We start from the raw sequence: 21,679 nt of genomic DNA, 5'->3' as shown, positions 1-21,679 counted from the left end.
CACCATCTCTAACCCACCCATATAACAAAGATCTATTAGGTATCCACTATGCTCCAGCACAGAGGCAAATCACATGGCTTGCAAGCTTTCATAAAGGCTTTGGATTTACTCTGATTTTAACAGAAAGCCATCAGAGTTCTGACAGGGCAGTCACACGATTGACTTATGTTGTTAAAGGGCCCCTCTGTTTCTCTGGACAGAATACATAGTTTGTGGGGGAGGGCGCTTAGACAGTGGTGTGCTGGTAAACGTAGAACAACCAGCTTTTGTGGGGGAGATGGGCTGATCTGTAGTGTTTGCTGATTTCTGTGGTATAAAACCTACTACTACCATGGCCAATTTCAAGCTACCAACATGATGTCACTGAACATGAACTTGGGAAGACAACACATGATTGGCTCTCACAAACCAGTACAAGCTGGCTCCGACACATCACTGACTGGGACAGAGGCAGGGGCAGGGAACGGAAGCAGGGAGACCAGTTAGGAGGTTGTTGTAAGGATCCGGACAAAAAAAAGATGATACCTTGGACTAGGGTGGTAACAGTGGAGATGGGAAATTGGTTAGATTCACTATAATTCTGAGAGTAATGCTAACAGGATTTACTGATGAACTAGATGTGGAATTTAAGAGAAAAGATGATTCTATGCCTTTGAAACTGAATGAACGGCAGGGGTTGGTGTTTACAAAGGTGGTGAAAGGAAGGAACAGATTTGGGGTAGGAATTGAGAATTCAGTTTTGGACACATTCAGTAGTAGACATCCAAGTGGAGACTTGGATCCAGTAAGGAGGGGGATATTTAACTTTGGAGTTCAGGAGAATGCCTGGGACAAGAAATATACAATTGGGATAACACTTAAACGTTGAGACTACATGAGATCACCTGGAGAATAAGTGGAGATAAAAAGAAACTAGTTGGAAGAATGATTATGGACCACTCCAACATTTAGAAGCTGGGAAAAGGAGAGGGATACAGTAAAGGAGACTGGGAAGCAGCAGTCAACGAAATAGGAAAGAACGCAGGAGAGTGTGGAGAATCCAATCAAGGGACATAAACTTCCACGTCACTAAATTGTCTGGACATTTTCCAGGCCCATCAACTTACTTGACTTAACAGCAACAGTTCTATGGCTGCTCCCTCCTTGAAACGCTCTCTTCCCTCAGCTTCCATGACTCACCCTTTCCCTGATTTCCTTTCACATCTCTAAGTCAGGGTTCCTCAAGGCTTAGTCTTCAGCACCTCTCTCTTCTCAAGCTCTGTTCTCTTGCCTGACAATCTCATCCAGGCTAATGGTTTCCATTACCACCAATACCCTGATGACTCACATGCTTTTCCCTCTCCAGCCTAGACCTCACCTCTGAGCTCCAGGATGCATATCCAACTGTTTATTTGATATCTGTCTCCTCTAGAATGTTTCAAAGGCAGCTCAAATGTAATACACACAAAACCTAATCTCACAATCTTCTAAAATGTGTTCTAGCCCCTCATGAAACACTTAAAAAACTGGTGACTGTCTTTTCTTTTAAGCAAAGTGAAAAAGAGGTATTTAATAAATGTCCCTAAATATAAATTACAATAGAGGAAAGTAAAGAAATGTATTTTTAAAACATCACTATGATAGGAAGGACAATAAACTTGGTGAAAGTAACCAGTATCACTTCTAAAAGATGTAAAAATTTTAAACAATATATTTTAATTCAGCAAAGCAGAATTTACTTTTAAATTTCATTTTACAAATTATCTGAAAAAACCATTTACAAATTATGATTCCTTTAATATTAACTAAAGTATGTATATTCAAGTACATAGAAACTAAACTTCAAAATATTAGTAGTGTTTATCTCTGGCTGGTGAGATTACAGAAAATTCTTATTTCCTTCTTTGTGCTTTTCTATATTTTCTTACATGAAGATTTCACTGTAAAATTGAAAAAGCTGTTTTTCAAATTTCTCATCAAATCAAACTCTAAGCGCTGCTTCTTCCTCAAAGAAAAAATAGAAATTGAAGTTCTAAGTCTCACTACTGACTTTTTTGTAGTTACCTTGGAAAGCTACCTCAGGTTGAAGCTAGTTAGAATATAAAGTTTGATCATTAGGCCTATTTCCTTAAAAGTAAAATATTCTAGTGCTCACTTTAAAAAGATTTAAATATTTTCTCAGTACTTTCATTCTGTGCAACATTTAAGGTAGACACTCTTCTAAAAGATTATTTAAAACACATCCAACAACATTTTTCAAAATCGGAGAATTGATAGTGACAAGTGACACTTTCAAGTTCATAGCATAAAATGTATGTGACACCAACTAAGCAATTTACACATTTCTAGAAACAAACCGTTCACATATCCCACCTGAATTATAATGATACTTAAAACAGGAGATTATCTGGTAATATATAATTTTAATTCACTGAAATTTTATTCATGTATTGAATTCACATGGAATCAACACCCCCTCAAAACGTTATTACTTAAGATACTACAGAACGAGAAAGACCCGATCCAGAAGAAAATCTGTTTCTTTAAAGGTCTATATAAAACAACAAATATCTTCTATTTGCCCAGAAAGCAGTAAATGCATGCTTTCTCCACAGATAACCTGTCTACTAAGTGATAACTCTGCCAGAACCAGAAACTGATCTTCAGAATCATACACAGAAAGAAACTGTTTTCTTCTCTATTCCATTTAAAAATCTTCTAATGAAGTAAGAAGTAAAAAGTAAAACTAAATGTAATCTAAAATGGTTTCTAAAACCTCCATCTCCAAATATTTTAAGCTCGACTCCTGGCAACTAATAGAATTTTATACATTTTAACCCTGAGTGTGTATATTTAAACATATTTACTTCATTAACTATTTAACGTTTAATGACTATTTTCATACTTGATCACATTTACCAGGGCCCCCTCTACACTATACTCTGAAGAAGGCAAAGTCTTCATCACTCCTACTCTACAGAGACATCACATCTTCAGGGTCATATATGGACACTTAGTGCCCTCTTGTGTTCTTTCCCCCGAATCCTGGGACAATTCAGATAAAGCTGATCTCCTCAGAGTACTCAGTCGTTCTAATTTTCTCTATTCCATCTCCCATACCTCTCATGTTTGTTGTCCTTTAGGAAAATTATAAATTAATCTGAGTTAATGTAATAATAAATGGTTCTAATAAATCCTAACATTTCAATGCATTAATCCTCCTAGGAAATATATTCACAAGTTAACACTTTTTCCAAAGAGAAAACTATGGTGAAAATGTAGGGCCATACAAAGAAAATATTTGGAGAAGTCAAGCCTTTTCTTATTTTATTCCATTTACTAAGAGAAATAACATGAAATTTGTATTTGAATATATTTAAATATTTTTCCATCTTGGACTGAACCACTCTTGAAACTTGCAGAGAGGTGAGATTTTCTGCTAGAGGGCAAGTTTTTGTATTTGGGCCACTACAACTATACACATACCCTATTGGAACATAACTTCTTATTCCACATATTTAAATGCACTATATGTTGGATTATAAGCCCCCATGGGAAATTTTCCAAGGGAAAAGCTAAACATAATGCTACCCAAATGATGGATTTTAATGTTTATCAACAACAGTTCTACTGCCCCAAATGTCAAATGACCTAAGCCAGGCTGACCAAGATTTGAGGGGCCTTTACTCCACTGTTTCCAAGCCAAGTACACTATGATAATTGAGACTGCCATAGTTCCTACATAACATACACACACAAACATAAACACTCACACACACACTCTACCAACGACAAAAGCAAACACAACAAACATCTCCATTAAAGTAAGAACACTCATAGCAAAAATGCTACTAACTACTCAATTTCTACTATTGAACTAAAAAAGATTAGAATCTGAAGCAAACTAGTTATTGATGAATTTCTCTATTGGTAAATATCATATTTTCATTTATACTGATTGCATTCATGTGATAGTTTCTTATTAAATACAATTGGATTCTACTTAAAATTAATTATTCCTGCTCTAATTTGTCTTCCTGAGGGAAAACAAAGTATGGCATAAAAACCTGTGTTAACAGGCCATACCACTTTTTTCTCTTTTGTTCTTTTTAATGCAATTGTAAAATCATTCAAATGGCTTTGGTTATGGTTGTTAAATAATTAAATAGCATAATCTCATTTTTCCATGCCTAGACTCAACTAGAAATAAAAAGTTAGTGAATTGTAATTCAAAGGTGTGGTTAGAAATTAATTTGTAAACAATAATTGTATTTGAATAACATAGGGCATGATATATTAGTTGTAAAATGGCAAAACTAAACATTAATTCATATAACAATGAAAGCAAATGGTATAATAAACAACCATTTAATGAGTCTTTATTGTTTTCTGAAGAAAAGGATTTTATTCCCCCCCCAATCTTGTATTTAAGTACATTTCATATACACTCAAGAGAACCTTTCAATATTAACCTAAAATTTTCTTTAACACTGTTTCTTAAATGATAGCAAAAAGTTATAATACCAGTCAATTACATTTTGTTGAAGAAATCACCTCAATATTTCATGCTTCTCTAATATGCAGCTTCTATGAAATTACCTGCATGATCACAGTCGAAATTTTATTTCCATAAAGAACTATCACTGCATGACTACTCTGCCATGCAAAATATGCTAGAATTTTAATTAAATTTGATTTAATGATATTTATATTATTTCATTATTTTAGAGGTACACATCAAAATCGGCTCAGACTGTTAACAACATTTTTACATACAAAACTTAAAAAAGGATGTCTTTCTTTTTACTTAATGTTTAAGAAATGAATGGTCAAAGATTTTTAAATTTTTCCTTAATTTAAATGGTTTCTTCAAAACGCATAACCTCCAAATGCCAATGCACAGTTAAAGATTTTGGTTTTCTCGAAGTTACTAAAATCTTTACAGACACCTTTTCTTAAGAATAATAAAGTATGATACAGATACATAATAAGCCTTAAAAAATACCTGAGAGGTCTTGCCTGGGGATTGCCTGCTTCTACATATGGATGTAAATAATCCTTTATGTAGAGATCAGCAGCACTATTAGAATGGGTGCAAATGAGAATCCTGCTGAAATAAATGGTGCAAATAAAAAGAATGATAAAACACAAAACTATTCAAGCAATATAACACCAAAAAAAAAAGCAGTGGCCATCTTAATATTACACATTTTCCTCAACCTACTCAGTAACCTCTAACGTATTATTCAATGATGCTGTTAGAAAATTAAATTACTCTTTAAGCTGTAAAGGAAATAAGTTCTCCCAAATTATTTTTAAATCTATCATATAAAATTATTTTTAAAAAGCCCAACTCTTTTGGCTCTAACATATATCACAATTCCTTAGCAGACTTGGAGTTCTGGTGGCTATTTAAAAGCTATCATTCTCTACGTTGCCAATTTTTAAAAACAGTATGTTTTAAGAGAATTCAAATTTTAGTGCTTTGGGGTTTGAGTGTGGGTCTTTTTCTTTCTTTTTAAATTTCCTTTTTAAGTAAATTAATTTTAATTGTCTGGATGAAAATTGTCTTGCTAGCCCTCGTTTTGTATTCACAACAGAGGCTGTACCCTACTAATTGCATCGGAGCACATGCAACACCATCTCACCTGGTCTCCTGTTGCTGGAGAATGTGCTTGACAGCCTGAGCTAGAGTGAATGTTTTGCCTGTCCCATAGGGTCCGATGATGAGAACAGGAGGCAGCTGTATTGAAAGTGGCGTTGTAATGGCTAGAACAGCCTCTTTCTGTTTTGCATTTAGCCGAGGATCCAACTGTTCATCCCACTGTCTATAGAAAATAAAAATTTAAGTTATTTTAAATGTTTGCATCTTATTAATAAACAGAACACAACACACAAATATCCTGAATTTCCCTGAGCCATTAAAAATACTGAAACAGCATAGCACCTATAAAAACAAATGCTTCTTCTAAAACTATTCTTTAGAAAACTACCCAACAGAGTTGGTGTAGCGTGTTTTACTATGTTGATCAAAACCCGCTTTAGTTATCTTGCCCTATTCCAAGTGCAAAAAGATTTTGATAAATAACCTAAAGACATTACACACTTCTAGTCTAGTTGCTGCCAAGTCTCTAAATAGTAATGGCAATGTCTCAAAAATGTAATTTCCCTCTGTTACATAAAAGCATTAGAAAAGTTTTTTCTGGTAATAATGAAGTAGTAGCTTCTTTGCATAGCAAATAAAATGTAAAAGGGAAACTAACTGATTTTCAAATTATAATCCATTGAAAGATCTCTTAGTAAAGTTTAAAACAAAGGAAAAAGAAAAAACCTGTATGTCCCTGGTTAAGAAATATCAAACTTTTACAAAATTCTTAATTCAGAAAATAGCAGGTTATTTTTAAAGGCCAAACAATATGAAATGTTTTCACACACACAAATAATATACATAGGTCATATCTTTCGGGGTAGAGAACAGCTGTCATGGTAGCACAAATGGCTGCCGTAATGAGATCTATCTTACTAGTGTCCCTTCTATGACTTGGCTAAGTTTCGAAGATTTAAATGGACAGCAGATGCTGAAAGGAATCAAACCAAGTGGAGAATCAACAGCATTCTTTCTCACAACTACAATTAAAATACTAAATATCGCAACAATTATGGTAAAAATGATAGGGATGTGAACCAAAAAGGAAGGGAGTGTAAAGAGACTCAGAAAATTTGCAAAGTGCCTAGAAAATAATCTGGAAATAGGAGGACAATTTAAACAGGAAAATTCCCACTCTGTGAGGCTATACTTGACTTAAATCAGAAGCTAGTTATTTATGGAAAATCTTCTTAGCATTTCCATAAATGCTTACCTTAGAAACCTTAGAAAACAAACTTTGCCCATACAAACATGCCATTACTTATTTTTCAGAAATTTAGAATTTGATTAAAAAACAAAAGGACTCTGACCAGTGGCACTACATTTCCTGGAAGCCGTTCACTAAAGCTCAAGTATTTTACTGCAAAGAGTCCCTCAGCATTAACCAGCTTATTTACTCATAATTCTGGGAGCACCTAGCAATGTTTCCATCTTCTATAAATGAGGAAATTGCTTTAGGTGATTGCTAAGACCAGACCTAATATATGTGGACAACATTGTGGTGCGGTTATCCCAAAACTATCCAGAGCACCCTTCTCTGCCTTCCTCTACTATTGAGCCTAGACAAATGTAACACTCCATTTCCCAGCCTCCTCTGCTGGAGACACAATTCTGGTCAATGAATAAGAAGTCGTCTCTCAGAAGGGGTTCTATACCCAATAGAACAAAAAAAAAAAGCCTCACTAGAAGAAATCTCTTCTTGCTCCTTGACCTTCCTCCTTCGCCTGGCTGGAATGAACTCGTAGTAAATAAAATTGCAGCAGCCATCTTATAATCATGAGGCAACAGGCATCAAGAAGAAAACCGATATGCTCAATATGGCAGAGAGGAGTGGGAGACTTTGGTACCTGATGGCACTGCTGAGCCCCTGCACCAGCCCTGGACCACCTACCTCTGGGCTTCTATCTCTACTTGTTCAAGCCACAGTAAACTGTTGCTTGCATCCATACCTGACCACTATGATTCTATGATACCTGACCCCAACAGTTCCTTTATCTGTACATGGAGATAATGATACTTGCATCAGATGGTTATTTTAAAATCAAATAAGATAACGCATGCAAGCTGCTTAGAAAAATAACTGAACAATAAGTGCTCAATTAATGTTTGGTTCTATACTAAAATATTTTCTGAGGATTTCAGAAGAATGAGATATTACTTGACCAGTACACACTTTCAAAAAAACAAACAAAAAAATGTTTTAAAAACATCCTCTAATCTTTCAAATTTGGGGACTTTAATGAACTTATGAATGAGATAGATTAGATTATATATATAAGTATAAATCTAAGAGATTAATGACAGATTTACAGGTATAATTCTAAAATATGTCAGCATCTCTTTATTTTATTTATATAGCCCATTCTACTCATCAACTGTTTCAGTGTAAATAAATGCTTCAGAGCAGATCAGAAACTCTATCAATGTTGGTCATCTCTACAGCTTCTGGTCATGAATGATGAACATTTATAGAAGGCCAATGAGTAAAAACAAATTGTCTGTATTTATTGCACCACCTGCTTAATAAAGGGAAGAAGATTTACAATATACATGCTGATAAGAGTCATCTCTGATTTTCACAATTTAAAACAATATAGTCTCCAAGTTTATTCTGAATAAAATAAGAGTTATTTTATTCCCTGAACCAAATTAATTCAAAGTTCTTTTTTTCCCCAGGTCTAATGCATTGTTATAATTAATTTATAAGATACATACTCAAGAACATTTTCTCAACTTCATTTATCTGTCTATACTTCATCTTACTCCAGAAAGGATTTTAATTGGCTAATGGTTTCTCACTATGTTCCTAGACCCAGACATATTTTAATTACTATTTAAATTACAGGGGTATGAAATCTCCTCCTACTTGAAAGTTTTCTGCTACTTGTCATTTTCTTAGTTACTTCTGCTGTTAACACTTACAATCACTGGTATTTGAATATACTGTTATATACAATATAATTTTCAGAAGTGAGCATATCAAGTAAACATCTAAAAGTTTACTGGTACAGCCTCACATTTGAAACCCTCATTTTCTTCTTTAAACTTGAAATTCTGATTAACTTAAATGTGTCATATATTAATAATGTGCAAGGCCCTGTTGGAGAGTCAAAGATAAGTAAGACATGGTCACTTCCTTTAAAAAGCTCAGGGTCTAATGAAAACAGTAGAAATAGATGTAATTGAAAAAAATTAATTTGAAAGAAATTATGCTTCAAAGCACAAAACTGACTGAACCTAGCACACAGTAAGGATCAATAAACATTTGCTGAAATAATGAAATGAAGGGTTAGGTTCATCTACTTGAAGGAGAGAGCACTTGAGCTAGACTAAATCTAAAGGACAGGTAGATCTTCAATAGATCAATATTGAGCAAAGATTATTTCATGGGGGGAAAATCATAGATAAGAAGACAGGGCTGAGGAAGGGGCAAATGCAGAGTTTAACATATAAAGCTTCAGTTTGGCAAGATGAAAAAGTTCCAGAGACTAATTGCACAACAATGTGAACATACTTAACACTACTGAACTGTGCACTTAAAAATGGCTAAGATGGTAAGTTTTACATTATGTAGATTTTACCACAATTTTAAAAATTTTTTAAAGAATTTTTAAAAAGATAAGGAGGCGGGGCCGGCCTGGTGGCATTGTGGTTAAGTTCACGCACTCAGCTTCAGTGGCCGGGGGTTCACAGGTTCAAATCCCGTGTGCAGACCGACGCATCGCTCATCAAGCCATACTGTGGCAGGCGTCCCACATATAAAGTAGAGGAAGATGGGCATGGATGTTACCGCAGGGCCAATATTCCTCAGCAAAAAGAGGAGGATCAGCAACAGATGTTAGCTAAGGGCCAATCTTCCTCACCAAAAAATTAAAAAAGATAAGGAGGCAAATAAGTGTAGGGCAAATGAAAGAAACTTCAACGTAATTCAATATGGCTAGAGCAGAGGGATTTAGAGGGAGAAAGTGGGTGTCAAGTAGAAAAAAGTAAAAGAAATGTGAAAAGATACTGTTGGAAAGCACTGTAAATGAGACTACATAATAAGAGTTTTGTATTAGGCTGCTCAGACTTTATCTAATATTAAGAAGAAGCCTTCAGAGATTTGTAAGCAGTAAAAAGAAATGATTATTTTAGCAAACTAACTCTGGAACAAATATGTAGGATGGACCACAGAACAGAGACGGAAGACCCACTCACTAGAAGGCTACTGAAATAGTCCAGCTCTAAATTAAGCATTGGCTGTAAGAATGGAAAGGGAAGGATGCAGAGAAGCTGAATCAAATGAGAACTGAGAAGATGCCACTGGATGTTTACAGTTAGTAGATCACCGATTACTTTCAGGAGAGCAAGGAGGTAAAAAACAGAGATTACAAGATGAATAAATAAGAATACTGGAAATACGTAGACTATTCCTGCTCAACAATTTTGGCGGTAAAAAGAATGGGGAAAGGATAGTAAGGGTAAGTGAAAACAAGGGAGAATTTATTTGATTTTGTGGTGTAAGGCATATTTTGCTTTGTTCTGTTTTTAGAACCAAGAAGAAATGGAATTTGAGAGGAAGAGACATATGCCACTTCTAGGCCTGGCATAAAAATTTCCCACATGATGCTCTGTGTTCACTCTTCCCCTGTCTGCCAGCTGGATGTCAATACCGAGGGTGACCTCTGAAACCACTTATTGAAGATACCAGAGCCTCAATCAGTGATAGAACAGGGCTACCCTAACATGATTGGATTGACACAAGGGATAAATGAACTTCTATTGTGTAGAGCTGTGAGATTTTTCTTAAAAAGTGAAGTGAGCTGAGCATCAGCAGGGACCAAAAGGATAAAACCCAGTCAAAGGATGAAAAGAAAGATGCAGTCATACAGCTATCACTGCTGTTAGTCTGGAAACAAAACAGAAGTATATTTAATTCCATGTAAAGACGTGCCAAAGAGAATTTAAGCAGAAAAATATTTACACAACCATTAACTTGAGAGCAGTTTCTGAAGTAGTATCTTCTATGGTACTTTCTCCATTTTCCTAAATTATAAAAATGTCTTCTATACTCAAAAATTATTTTAAATTAACTATTTGAACCACTTTAGAAAGGTTCTAATTTTCCCATTCAACTTCTACTCAGAAATATTCCTAAACTGCTTGGCATCCTATCAAATTAAGGCTGTTGAGAAAAGCACTCATTTAGACTGAGGGAAAGTGAAGAAAATACATGATGAACCTCAAATGTTTCATTCAAAGGGTTCTTTTACTCTCCTTTCTCAACTAATAACATGTCTCCTGAAGAATATAGGCAAACATTCTTAACAAAACTATGTTTGAGTTATTTGATACAGATATTCAATTTAACATTAACATAACTTCTTTTAATGAGATATCTCTCTCTTTACCTGTTAGGACTCCAAGGTATAGTTGGAGTCATAGTGATGTCTGGAAATAAAACCCCATTGTCCTTGATCCTGTCTAGTGCATAATGCATTTCACAGAGGGGTAATCGATTTAATTGAAACTGAAGTTCAACCTGAAATATAAAATAAAAAAAATTTTTTTAAAGCATTAAAGCAAACCAATGCTTACAGCTTGTTAGAAAACTCTGTGGAGATAACCTTTAGGGGGGCCAAGTTTAGAGATTCTTCTAAAGTATAATCATATTCTAACAATAATTATTATGGCTAATATTTGCTTTGTTTATTTAGTACCAGGCACTGTAATATGCACCTCATAGATTACTTCACTCAATAGTACCAACGTTGTACATGCTAGAACTAACTTTGTTTTACATCTAAAGAAACTGAGGTACTTGTAAATTACTTAACCTCTAAATAAAAGTTATCTGATTCCACCATTCCTATGAAGAATATATCTGATAAAATCAACAGAACATCTGTGAAACAGCACCTCTCAAGTGATAAAAACCAGGCCTACGACACTGAATCAATTTACTATGAATGAATAATATTCACCAAATTTTATGTTTAAAAAGAAAAAAGATTAGCTTTCCAGGTAAATATGGCAGATTGAACACACAGTTCACCTAAAAATCCATAAAGATAAAGAGAACAGGAGCAAATACAATTTCAGATGACAACTGTCCCCAGGATGTAGCTTAGTTTCTTTTAATCTGTTCTTCCTTTGTTGATTTAAAACTCTAATCAGAAAGCTTGACCCTGTATAAAACTGGAACATTTTAGATGTTACTTAGATCAAAGAGAATCAATTTTCTCTAAGAGTTACCAGAGGTCCAATTCTCCACCCACCAGTGCAACACTTCAAAGTCAACTGCACTTCTGGTTATGGCAGAAAAGGAAAACCAAACCAGAAGAAGAATATCAGCTGACAAGTAGGCTACAGACAACCACAGTTAAGTTGCCATACTTCAAAACATACCTGTGTGTCATAATCAGGTCGAAGATTAAGTTCTTCACAGCATTCCCTGGATATCCTTAAAAATATATATTCTTTTGTTTTCTCTTCAATAGTAGCTTCATAAACCTTCTCTTTGGTTCCCTGGGTCTGTACTAACTTCTCTTTAGGGACTGGTAATAAATAAACAGCATTGACTTTGGTCATCACCAGTCGTCCAGCCAAAGTATCTTCAGAAAGTGTTTTAGTAAGCTTAAAGCGACCAAAAAGTTGTCCATTCTGAGCATACTTTGCACCTCCAGAAACTCCAGTGAGCATGAAGCTTGCTAGAATCTGCAATTGCACTTTAAGGTTGAACCTAAATCAGAAGTAGAAAATGATTTTGAATATTTTACATCAAAATCATAAAATCTAGAAGAGTAAAACAAAACAAATCAAATATAAACATACAAAAAATTAAAACTTTATTATCAATTCCACTCCATTGAGCAACAAACTATATACTGTCTTTCTGCCTTTAATCCAAGCTAGAAACTACAAAACATTTTTTTAAAGTGAATACACTTTCATGCAAGTTATATACAGATGCATACTTAGTTGTGTTGAAGAATACACATATTTTTAAGTCTGAGCATTTAAAATGAAGTAAGATTTTTTAATAAAACGAAATATTATGTATTAATTAAGATGAAAGTCTGTTTGAACACACCACTGGGACAGACACGTAAGACTTTAAAATCACTTAAAACCAGAAAGAAATGCACTGCATTGAAACTACAATGGACTTTTATTAAACTGATGTTTTCCAAGTGAGACCTTACCAAAAGATTCTAACCATAAAATTTCTCTTTCAATACTGTTAATGAATAACATCCAGAATAAATTTCTGTTCATGGCTACATCGAGGCAGATCTCATGCAGGAACTATGGAAAGAGAAGTTAAAAGCTATCTTATTAGCTAATGGTTGGTGCAGTCACTCACACTTCCACATGTACATGTGAGCATGAGAGAGAAATGTGTGTGAAAGAAGCACAGAGAATCAAGATTAATTTACACAGGCAAGAAAAACAGAGTGAAGGAAAGATTTGAACTAATTGACAGCTCTTCTTTGCCGTTCTAAAATGGTGCAATAAGAGAAAAGACGAAAGGGTAAGAATGGGAACATTTTCTTAAAAGGTGTGGAAAATTTGAATGCAAACATTAAATTGTTTTAAAATCTATATATCCATTTGCAGAAAAGGCTACTTTTTAATGGTACTGCTGCACTGTTTTCTTTTCAAATCTTTTGTACACATGATGTCAAGAACGTCTTATAAATTCTTAGGGGAAAAGAAAAAACCTTACTTAAAACATTATAAATTTCTTTAATGGAAACCTTTGTATTGCTTACTATATTAGGCAACCAAATCTAATTAAAACACTATATTAAAATTTTGAATGTCCATTTATATACTTTAAAGTTAGAAAATCATAAAGATAGAGGAAGATTTTTACAGAAATACATTTACAATAGAACACTTAAGGATCCAAAAAGATCTGTAAATACATACTAAAGTTAATATTTAATAATGTGGCTTACATGAGAATCAAATGAATTCTAGCAGTATTTGCCATATATATGTATGTGTGTATATGTGTATATATATGTGATACATATGTGTATACATACACATATATATGATATGTGGAATTATTAAAAATCACATTATATTTCTCTCATTCTCTATGCACATTTCACTAGAAATGTAATGATAATGTGAAATGTGATTTCCAAACTGGAAAAGTAGGATGATAATTTAAAGAAGTACAGACTGCATGTCATCTAGTTATGTGTGACTCTTTAAAGACTAGAATGTGCATAAGGATTCTTAAAAATGTCTTAAGATGAAAATGAAACAAAAGTACGACACTCCCCAGTTTACATACAATCTATGTTCTCCTGTTTTTTTTTTTAAATAAAATATGTTTTAAAAAAGAACAGGAACTCTTAAGTTATTCATGCTTTTTCAAATGAAGTTAAACTTTTACCTCTCTTTTACTATGCATATAAGTGAGATTTGAGGTCATTAAAAACTTTCTCAGAGAAAAGAGATTTCTTATAGTGCATTCTTCATTCACAAATGACCTCTTTGTTGCTAACTTTGATGTACAGTTTTCTGATCTTTCTTCTTTTTTACTTTGCAACCACTTTCCACTTTCTTTAAACACCCTCTTCCACTGAATTCTGTAAAGTCATACTCCTAGTTTTCTTCCTACCTTTCTAGCTGCTCCTCTATCTTTCATCTAAGCACCACCCACCTTCTAAAAGTTCACCCTGCCTTCTTCTTACTCTGTACGTTCTCACTAGGTGAGGTCACCCTCTCCTAGATCTCTCAGCTCAGGGCTGTAAACCCAACTGCCAAGACACCCTGGCTTATATACTCGTCGAATTCAGTACAAGCAAAACAGAAACACCATCTGACCTCCCCATATATCATTCAAAGCAATCCTCTGGTGTATTATACAACTTAGGTAATGGCATTTATCATCCAGCTAGGTGTCTAAGCCAGAAACCAAGTTATCCTTGACCTTGCCTCTCTCACCAACCTTCATTCCCCCATCGTACAATCACCAAGCCCTGTTAGGTCCTCTCCCTCCTGATTTATCTGCATCTCAACATTTTTAACTTGTATTACTATAACAAACTCCTAACATGGCTTCTGGCTTCAAATCTATTCTCCAAAGCAACACCAGAGGATCTTTGTAAAATGCAAGTCTGATGATAAGCAGATTCCTATAGCTCTGAGGGTAAGGTTTAAACAGCTTTCTCTCTCACCACCCCATTGCACTACACACACACCCTCCATTTCAACTACGATGACCAACTTGCAGCTTCCCCCAAAACTCTATGCTCTTATTCTCATATCCTGTTTCTTCTAACTAAATACCTTTGTCCTATTTCTTCACCTGACAATTCTACCCGTTTTTTCAAAATTCAGCTTAAATACCATCTGGTCCCCAAAGCAGACTTGACTATCCTCCTTCTCCCCACTAATGTGGGGTAGGTGCCTCTCCTGTGGGGCCCTGTGCATTCCTCTTATCACAGTGCTCATCAAACAGTATCAGAGCCCTATATTTATAGGTCTGTCTCCACTACTGGAACAAGGAAACATAACTTGTTTGCCTTAGAATCAGCAGTGACCAGCCTAGAACCTAATACTTTGAATACACAATAAATTTTGTTCATTGAATTAATTTTACATTTTTGTAATAATCTGATTTTTTCCAGGCACCATATTCCCATTTCAACTACTTTATATTATTTCCTAACAAATTCTTGAAATTTTTAATATTTTCTCAACTAACTTGGGCAATGTATTAAAGTTTTACTGTTACATCTACTTTAGCATCTGCCATCTCAAAACACTTGATCACAATTTAGCAGCATGAAAAATTAATCTCAGTTTTAAAGCAATAAGAGAATCCTCTTGTGACATTTAGTTGTGCCTTGCAACAAAACTCTTGAGGTAAAGGCACTAGAAAATAAAAGTACTAAGAAATACAGCTTTGCCCACAGACGAGTCATCATACGTTCAAGATGCAGACATTATAGACCTTCTAGCAGAAGTTACAGCTACTAATATTTAATTTTTCTAAAAGATTAACAGGCTAAAACTAAAATGACATTAGTAAGCTTTCTTAGGTATTTAAAATAATATGCATTTTTGAGATTTAATAACTCAGAAATACCTAAAATACAAAATATATACTACAATTAACAAAGATACTTTTTAATAAAAAGAAAAACCATCTTTCCATTGTTGCATGCCACATTTTGAAATCAACCTTAAAGCTTATATAATTCCTAATCTTTTGGGGAATGGCAGAATAGTAGCCAACCAAATTTTCAACCAATTTAAAACCACACTTCTAGCTAAAAGAAATACAGCTCTATCAATCTTAGCAAAATAGTTATATCTCCTGAGTGTAACTTTAAAAAAATTTCAAAGTTATACAGTGAATTTCACTTCATGCAATTTCTGCCTCAATGAACGACAACAAAAATCAACCAAGGTAGTAAGCCAATACTGGGTTTATTGAGCAGAGCAACAGAACCGAGGTATAATCAATAGAGGCCTCACCCATCTTACTGATGAAATGTGCACCCACATACTAGCCTGCCATGCCGGCTGTTAGTGTTGAGAAGCCACAACAACCTGATCAGGCACACCACTACACAGTTTAATGGACATAATAGCTTCAGCCAAAGTCAATTTCTTTTGAAAATGTGTATCTTAGAATCAAACAGATTTCACTTCAAGGTAGAATCGTTACTGAATGAATATCAACATGTAGCTGAGGACAAGAAGTTTTAAAAAGAAAATCTTGAAAGAACTCAGAAGCATATTCTAAAACTTAAATGAAATGCAATATTATCCTTACCACCTCCACACATCTCAAACTAAAACTTAACATGAAAAGAAATCTTAATTTCTCGACTGCTTTGAAAAATCATCTCTTTAAAAAAGAAAAAAAGATAAACTGGATTACTAAATCCAGCATCCAGCCAAAATACATTTTGTCTAATCTTGAAAGACTTCATTCAATCTATTTTCAAGGAAGGAATGCTGAGGCGACCGTGTAAAAGTATAGTCCAATCTTTATAATTAAAATGTAAGAAACCAGTATGAATTTCCTTGATGCTACTTTCATGATTAGTAATATTCTGCTTAAATTGTCAAAGTTCACAAATGACCAACACATTCTCTAGACCTTGGGAAATATCCTATCAATTGTGTGGTAGGTCTGACTACAATGTCTCAAAGAGGCACATTTCAGTGCATACAGAATACATTATTACTGTCAATACACATTCAAGTCATTTAAAGGGATGAGTCCATTTACCCACACCATTGTCTTCTGGCTTTAAATGGGTCTCAAGCCACAACAAAACATTCTTCACCATTCTAATGGTGACGGGTTTGCTTTGATGACCGGTATTGACTAAAGAGACAAGCAAAAGGACCCAATCAGACACACTAGAGTATGGCCCAAGGGTCAAATCCAACCTTCAGCCTGTTTTTGTACAGCCCTTGACTAAGAGTGGTTTCTACAAAAATAAAAAAACAAAACAAAACAAAGAAGACATGCAACAAAGACTGTATGGAGTCCACAAAGCCTGAAATATTTACTCCCTGGCCCTTTACAGAAAGTTTGATGATCCTTATGCTAGAGCATAGTTTAGTAGTTGCATACAGACCTCCTCCAAATCCGTTTTTTTAATATATCTGTTACGCTATTTGTGCTTAAAGAATTAACAATCAAATGTGAACTAAATTCAAGGCAACATTAAAATGCGTATAAATATTAAGTTTAAGGGTAAAGAAGGAGAAAATGGAAAATAAATTGCTTTTTAAGCACTGCACAAAACTTTGTCAAAGATCTTTGGAAATCCTTACAATTTATGTCCATTATTTGTCCCTTGTCTACCTGCTTACAGATGTCCTCTGAGAACTCTATCTAATAACTAATAGGATTTGCTTCTTTCTATGTGCACCAATTCTACATTGGACTTCACTAAATTTTACAAGCCTGCCAAATTCAGAAGTGTAATTTACCAGCCTTCACATCCAGGATTACCTTTGGGGGAGAGAATCACTGGAAATTTTCCAGAATTCTCTGACACAGTAACTATCTACTTGTCATCTTAGACATGTAGCAATAAATTCTCATTTCTATCTTTTGTGTGTGTGTGTGAGAGGAAGATCAGCCCTGAGCTAATGTCTAATGCCAATCCTCCCCCCCCACTTTTTTTTTTTGGCTGAGGAAGACTGGCCCTGAGCTAACATCCGTGCCCATCTTCCTCTGCTTTATATGGGACGCCGCCACAGGGTGGCTTGACAAGCAGCGCGTCACTGCACGCCCGGGATCCGAACCTGCGAACCCCAGGCCGACAAAGCGGAGCGCGCGCACTTAACCGCTTGCGCCACCGAGCCGGCCCCTCATTTCTCTCTTTAAGATCCTTCAAAACTCTTGTGAAGTTGGCATATATAACACATCAAAAGTGATCCTACAGATTTATATTCAGTTAGTAGATATACCTATTTGAGTCAAAAACTATCTAATTTTAATTTAAAAAACAGAGAAAGCTCAAATGTTCCTATGAAAAGACTATACACTGTCTTACCACACTCTCTACATTCTGTCTTACCACTATTTTTATTTTCATATCTAAGGGCAATTTCATATCATGATCATCAAGTGTTGCAACTGATAATGCACTAGTTTCCTTTCTATTTCTTTGTTTTTTCTTATAATAATAATTATATAATAATAATAAGTGGTCACTGTAGAACATTTTGAAAATAGAGAAAACTATATATTAGAACATAAAAATCACCTATATTTCCACCAACCAGAACACTTTGTTTTAACTCTCTCCGATATTTTTATATGCAAATATATACATAAGTGTGTGTATATACATACATACAAAATTAGAATTGCAATGGATAAGGTTTCATAACTAGCATATTTCCCCTTAATATTCTATCATGAGCATCTTCACTGTATTAAAAATTCTTCAAGAACATAATTTCAATAGTTATATAATATTTGATCATATGGCTATATCATAATTTACTTAACTTATTCTTCACTACTCTTTGAAAGACATTTGTGTACAGACATCTTTATTGTCACCTCTGGTTATTTCTTCAAGATGATTCCTCATAAGCAGAATTACACCAAAAGGTTCAAACTTTCTAAAGACTCTGAATACAAACTGCCAAATTGCCCTCCAGAAATATCATACCAGCTTAGTTTGCTACCAGTGCTCATCTCATAGTGCAGATATTTTCAAGCCTCTCTTATACTACCTTTAGACGCCTTTGCAAGGTGCTCTTGGAGTAAACTTTCATCCACTAAATCTGACCTCCACAATTTTGTAGAGTTTATGCTTTTTTCCATTCAGATAAATTTCCATTTTCAAAGATTATTTTTTAAATAATAATCCATAAACTTATTGGCCTTTAGTTATAAATTCTAAGGTAATGTATATGGAATGATTTACAAGCTTTAATAAAATATTAAACAAATATAAGTTAATACATAATTTTTTCTGAATTTCTGGTATAGTATTCCAAAACAGTCTCTTAGATACTGCTAAGCTTTTAAACTCTATTTCATCCCAATATTTATGATTTATCATACTGTTCTTTCCTAAGGGAAAGGAATCTATGATAATGTAAATAATATACATTACAAGAATACTGATAATGTGAATAATGTACATGACACAAGCCACTGTCCTTGTTACTTAATAACTGGCCATTTCATTAGACACGATCAGTAAAAGTCTTTAAGAGACTGTCAATGGGCCATGATGACTTAAAGTCTCAGAGTAAAGAAAAATGAATTATACTCTAACTTTGTAAATTTTACATATATTTAATTTGAAATCAGATACTTTCCAAAAGTTAGATCACATGTAATCTATAAATAGAGTAATACAAGGTATCTTTAAGTTTTCACTTTTCCTTTACTGAATATATCCCTTAATGAGTATTTGGTGTCTACTAATAATATTAATGATAAGGTACCAATAAGGCAGCTTGGAAAAGAAAAATGTGTCAGTTAGGCTGTATTTAAAGGGAAAACTACTTATAAAAATGTATTCATGTCACATAACTGTGGTTCAACTTTTAAGGCTCGTTCCCATTTTATCTAAAAAGTAGAATCCTATGACCAAATATAACAACTATTTCATTAATATCTTCCTTCACCCAAACTTTCATTTCTAAGATTACTTTTCCTATAATGATGCAAATAAGCTTTTGGTCTTAACCTGTGGCATATGGAGAAAATGTAATATATGTTAAAGCATTTATAAACTGCTATAAAGGTATTTTATTACTATAAAAGTTTTCTTGAAGATTTAAATCGTTTCATTCTTGAAATTACTTTTCAAAATATGTAGTCTCTCAGTTTTTGTACATTTCCTCAACAAATATTCATTGAGTGCTTGCTTTGACTAACATTAACAGAAACCTCTAGAAGAGCAAGAACCACACATTTATACTCCCAGAACGTGGCAGAGTCTTGTGGAAATGAACTAGGTGCTAAACACTAGGGATGCCAAGATGAGCAGGACACAGTTCTTGCCTTAAGTAGCTGATATACAGCTACTGAATAACAGCTATTGAATCACAGCCATTTTACTACCTATCTCTACTTAGGCACACCTCCATTTTAAAAATGAAAAACACCACCCAAAGGAGAGATTAGAGAAAAAAAAACAGAGAAGTATTTCTAAAGTAACTTACTTGCTAACTTCTTTATACTGGGCTATCTCCTCAATATAAAGAAGGTCATGCAATCGTGACTGATAGTTGGTCTTGGTCAATGATTTGTCTAAAACGGACTGAGTAAATAGCTGGTCAGCAGAGAGAGGAATTTGGTATCTGATAAGAAGGCTCTTCTCCAAATCAGTAGTTTCATTAGGTTCAAACTCTATAATAGTCTTAGAAGAAGAATCCCAACGCTTAGCTGTGGTTACTAACTGTTGTTTTGCATGCATCAGGTATTCAAGATCTAAATGGAAAGAAAAAACACATTTATAAAGGAACACAACATTAAAATTCTCAAATAATATACTGTACATTTTGGTAAGAGAACTGTATCTGCTAGAGCTAAAATTCTTTAAAAAATAAAAACAATACAAAACCTATTTGACAGACTATTTTTCCCAAATCAGAAATATTTTTTTGTCTAGCTTAACAAAATAACATAAATAGGAATCCATGTAAAAAACACCTTATTTTTACATCAAGCTAGGACATACCAGAAATAGTTATTAACATTTTAAAAATACCGATTAGCATTTAGAACTTAACTCTACAGTCAAGAAAAATCTGATCTGGGAGGAGATGTGATAAATTCCTCTTAAGACAAAATCTATCAGGCAATAATCATTTTTCTCTTCCTACTACCAATACCTGCCCCATTACTGAAAGAGAAGAGCAGAAAACTGTGAAAGGTTCAATCTTTTCCTGTGCAGTAAAGCACAGTGCAACTCTCTGAAAGTCAACTTAAGACAAACAAAAATCTTTTCAAAAATATTCACGTAAAACACTGCTAATTCCACATTAAAATGTAATACGATGTACCATTCAAATGCCATTTCGGAAAAATCCAGTTTAGCCTCAGTTAAATTATACTGTAAGTAGGGCACAGTATGAAAATGACTGTTCAAGTTCTGACATCTCTGAAAAAAGAAATATAGCATAATACCAGCAAAGGGTGAAATACATCGAACATAAATCTGAGCACTGGTAAGCTCACTCTATCTGCAGTGCATACTACTTTTCCATTGGGTGTAACATATATACACCTATAAATACGAAACTTAACAGAAAGAAAGAAAAAAAAGCTGCTTAACATTACATCAGGCCAAGATCCTGTTTCAATATACATAATTGGAAAGATGGTTTCACAACACAAGTTAAAATTTTAGGATGAAATAATAAAAAGTTTAAACAGGGGTGGCCCGGTGGCGTAGCGGTTAAGTTCACGCATTCCGCATCAGCCAGGGGTTTGCAGGTTCGGATTCCAGGCCTGGACTGACGCACCGCTTATCAAGCCATGCTGTGGCAGGCGTTCCACATATAAAGTGGAGGAAGATGGGCACGGACGGTAGCCCAGGGCCAATC

At 34.4% G+C, this 21,679-nt stretch overlaps 1 protein-coding gene across 8 annotated transcripts in view; it reads right to left on the bottom strand.

Annotated features, from left to right (window-relative positions):
- Nucleotides 1-21,679, bottom strand: part of HELZ (helicase with zinc finger) — a 155,921-nt gene that overhangs the window by 73,914 nt on the left and 60,328 nt on the right. For 7 of the 8 annotated variants that reach the window (XM_058561403.1, XM_058561408.1, XM_058561406.1 and 4 more), the window contains 5 exons: nt 20,294-20,561; nt 12,014-12,347; nt 11,017-11,147; nt 5,628-5,807; nt 4,985-5,089 (listed from right to left, as the gene is read on the bottom strand). In XM_058561403.1, the coding sequence (XP_058417386.1) occupies nt 4,985-5,089; nt 5,628-5,807; nt 11,017-11,147; nt 12,014-12,347; nt 20,294-20,561 (1,018 nt within the window). The remainder of the gene's footprint in view (nt 1-4,984; nt 5,090-5,627; nt 5,808-11,016; nt 11,148-12,013; nt 12,348-20,293; nt 20,562-21,679) is intronic. The other variant, XM_058561409.1, reaches the window with a different exon arrangement.

Source organism: Diceros bicornis, chromosome 18 (assembly GCF_020826845.1).
Source record: "Diceros bicornis minor isolate mBicDic1 chromosome 18, mDicBic1.mat.cur, whole genome shotgun sequence".
Lineage (NCBI taxonomy): Eukaryota > Metazoa > Chordata > Mammalia > Perissodactyla > Rhinocerotidae > Diceros > Diceros bicornis.
This window is presented reverse-complemented; position numbering and strand designations above follow the sequence as displayed.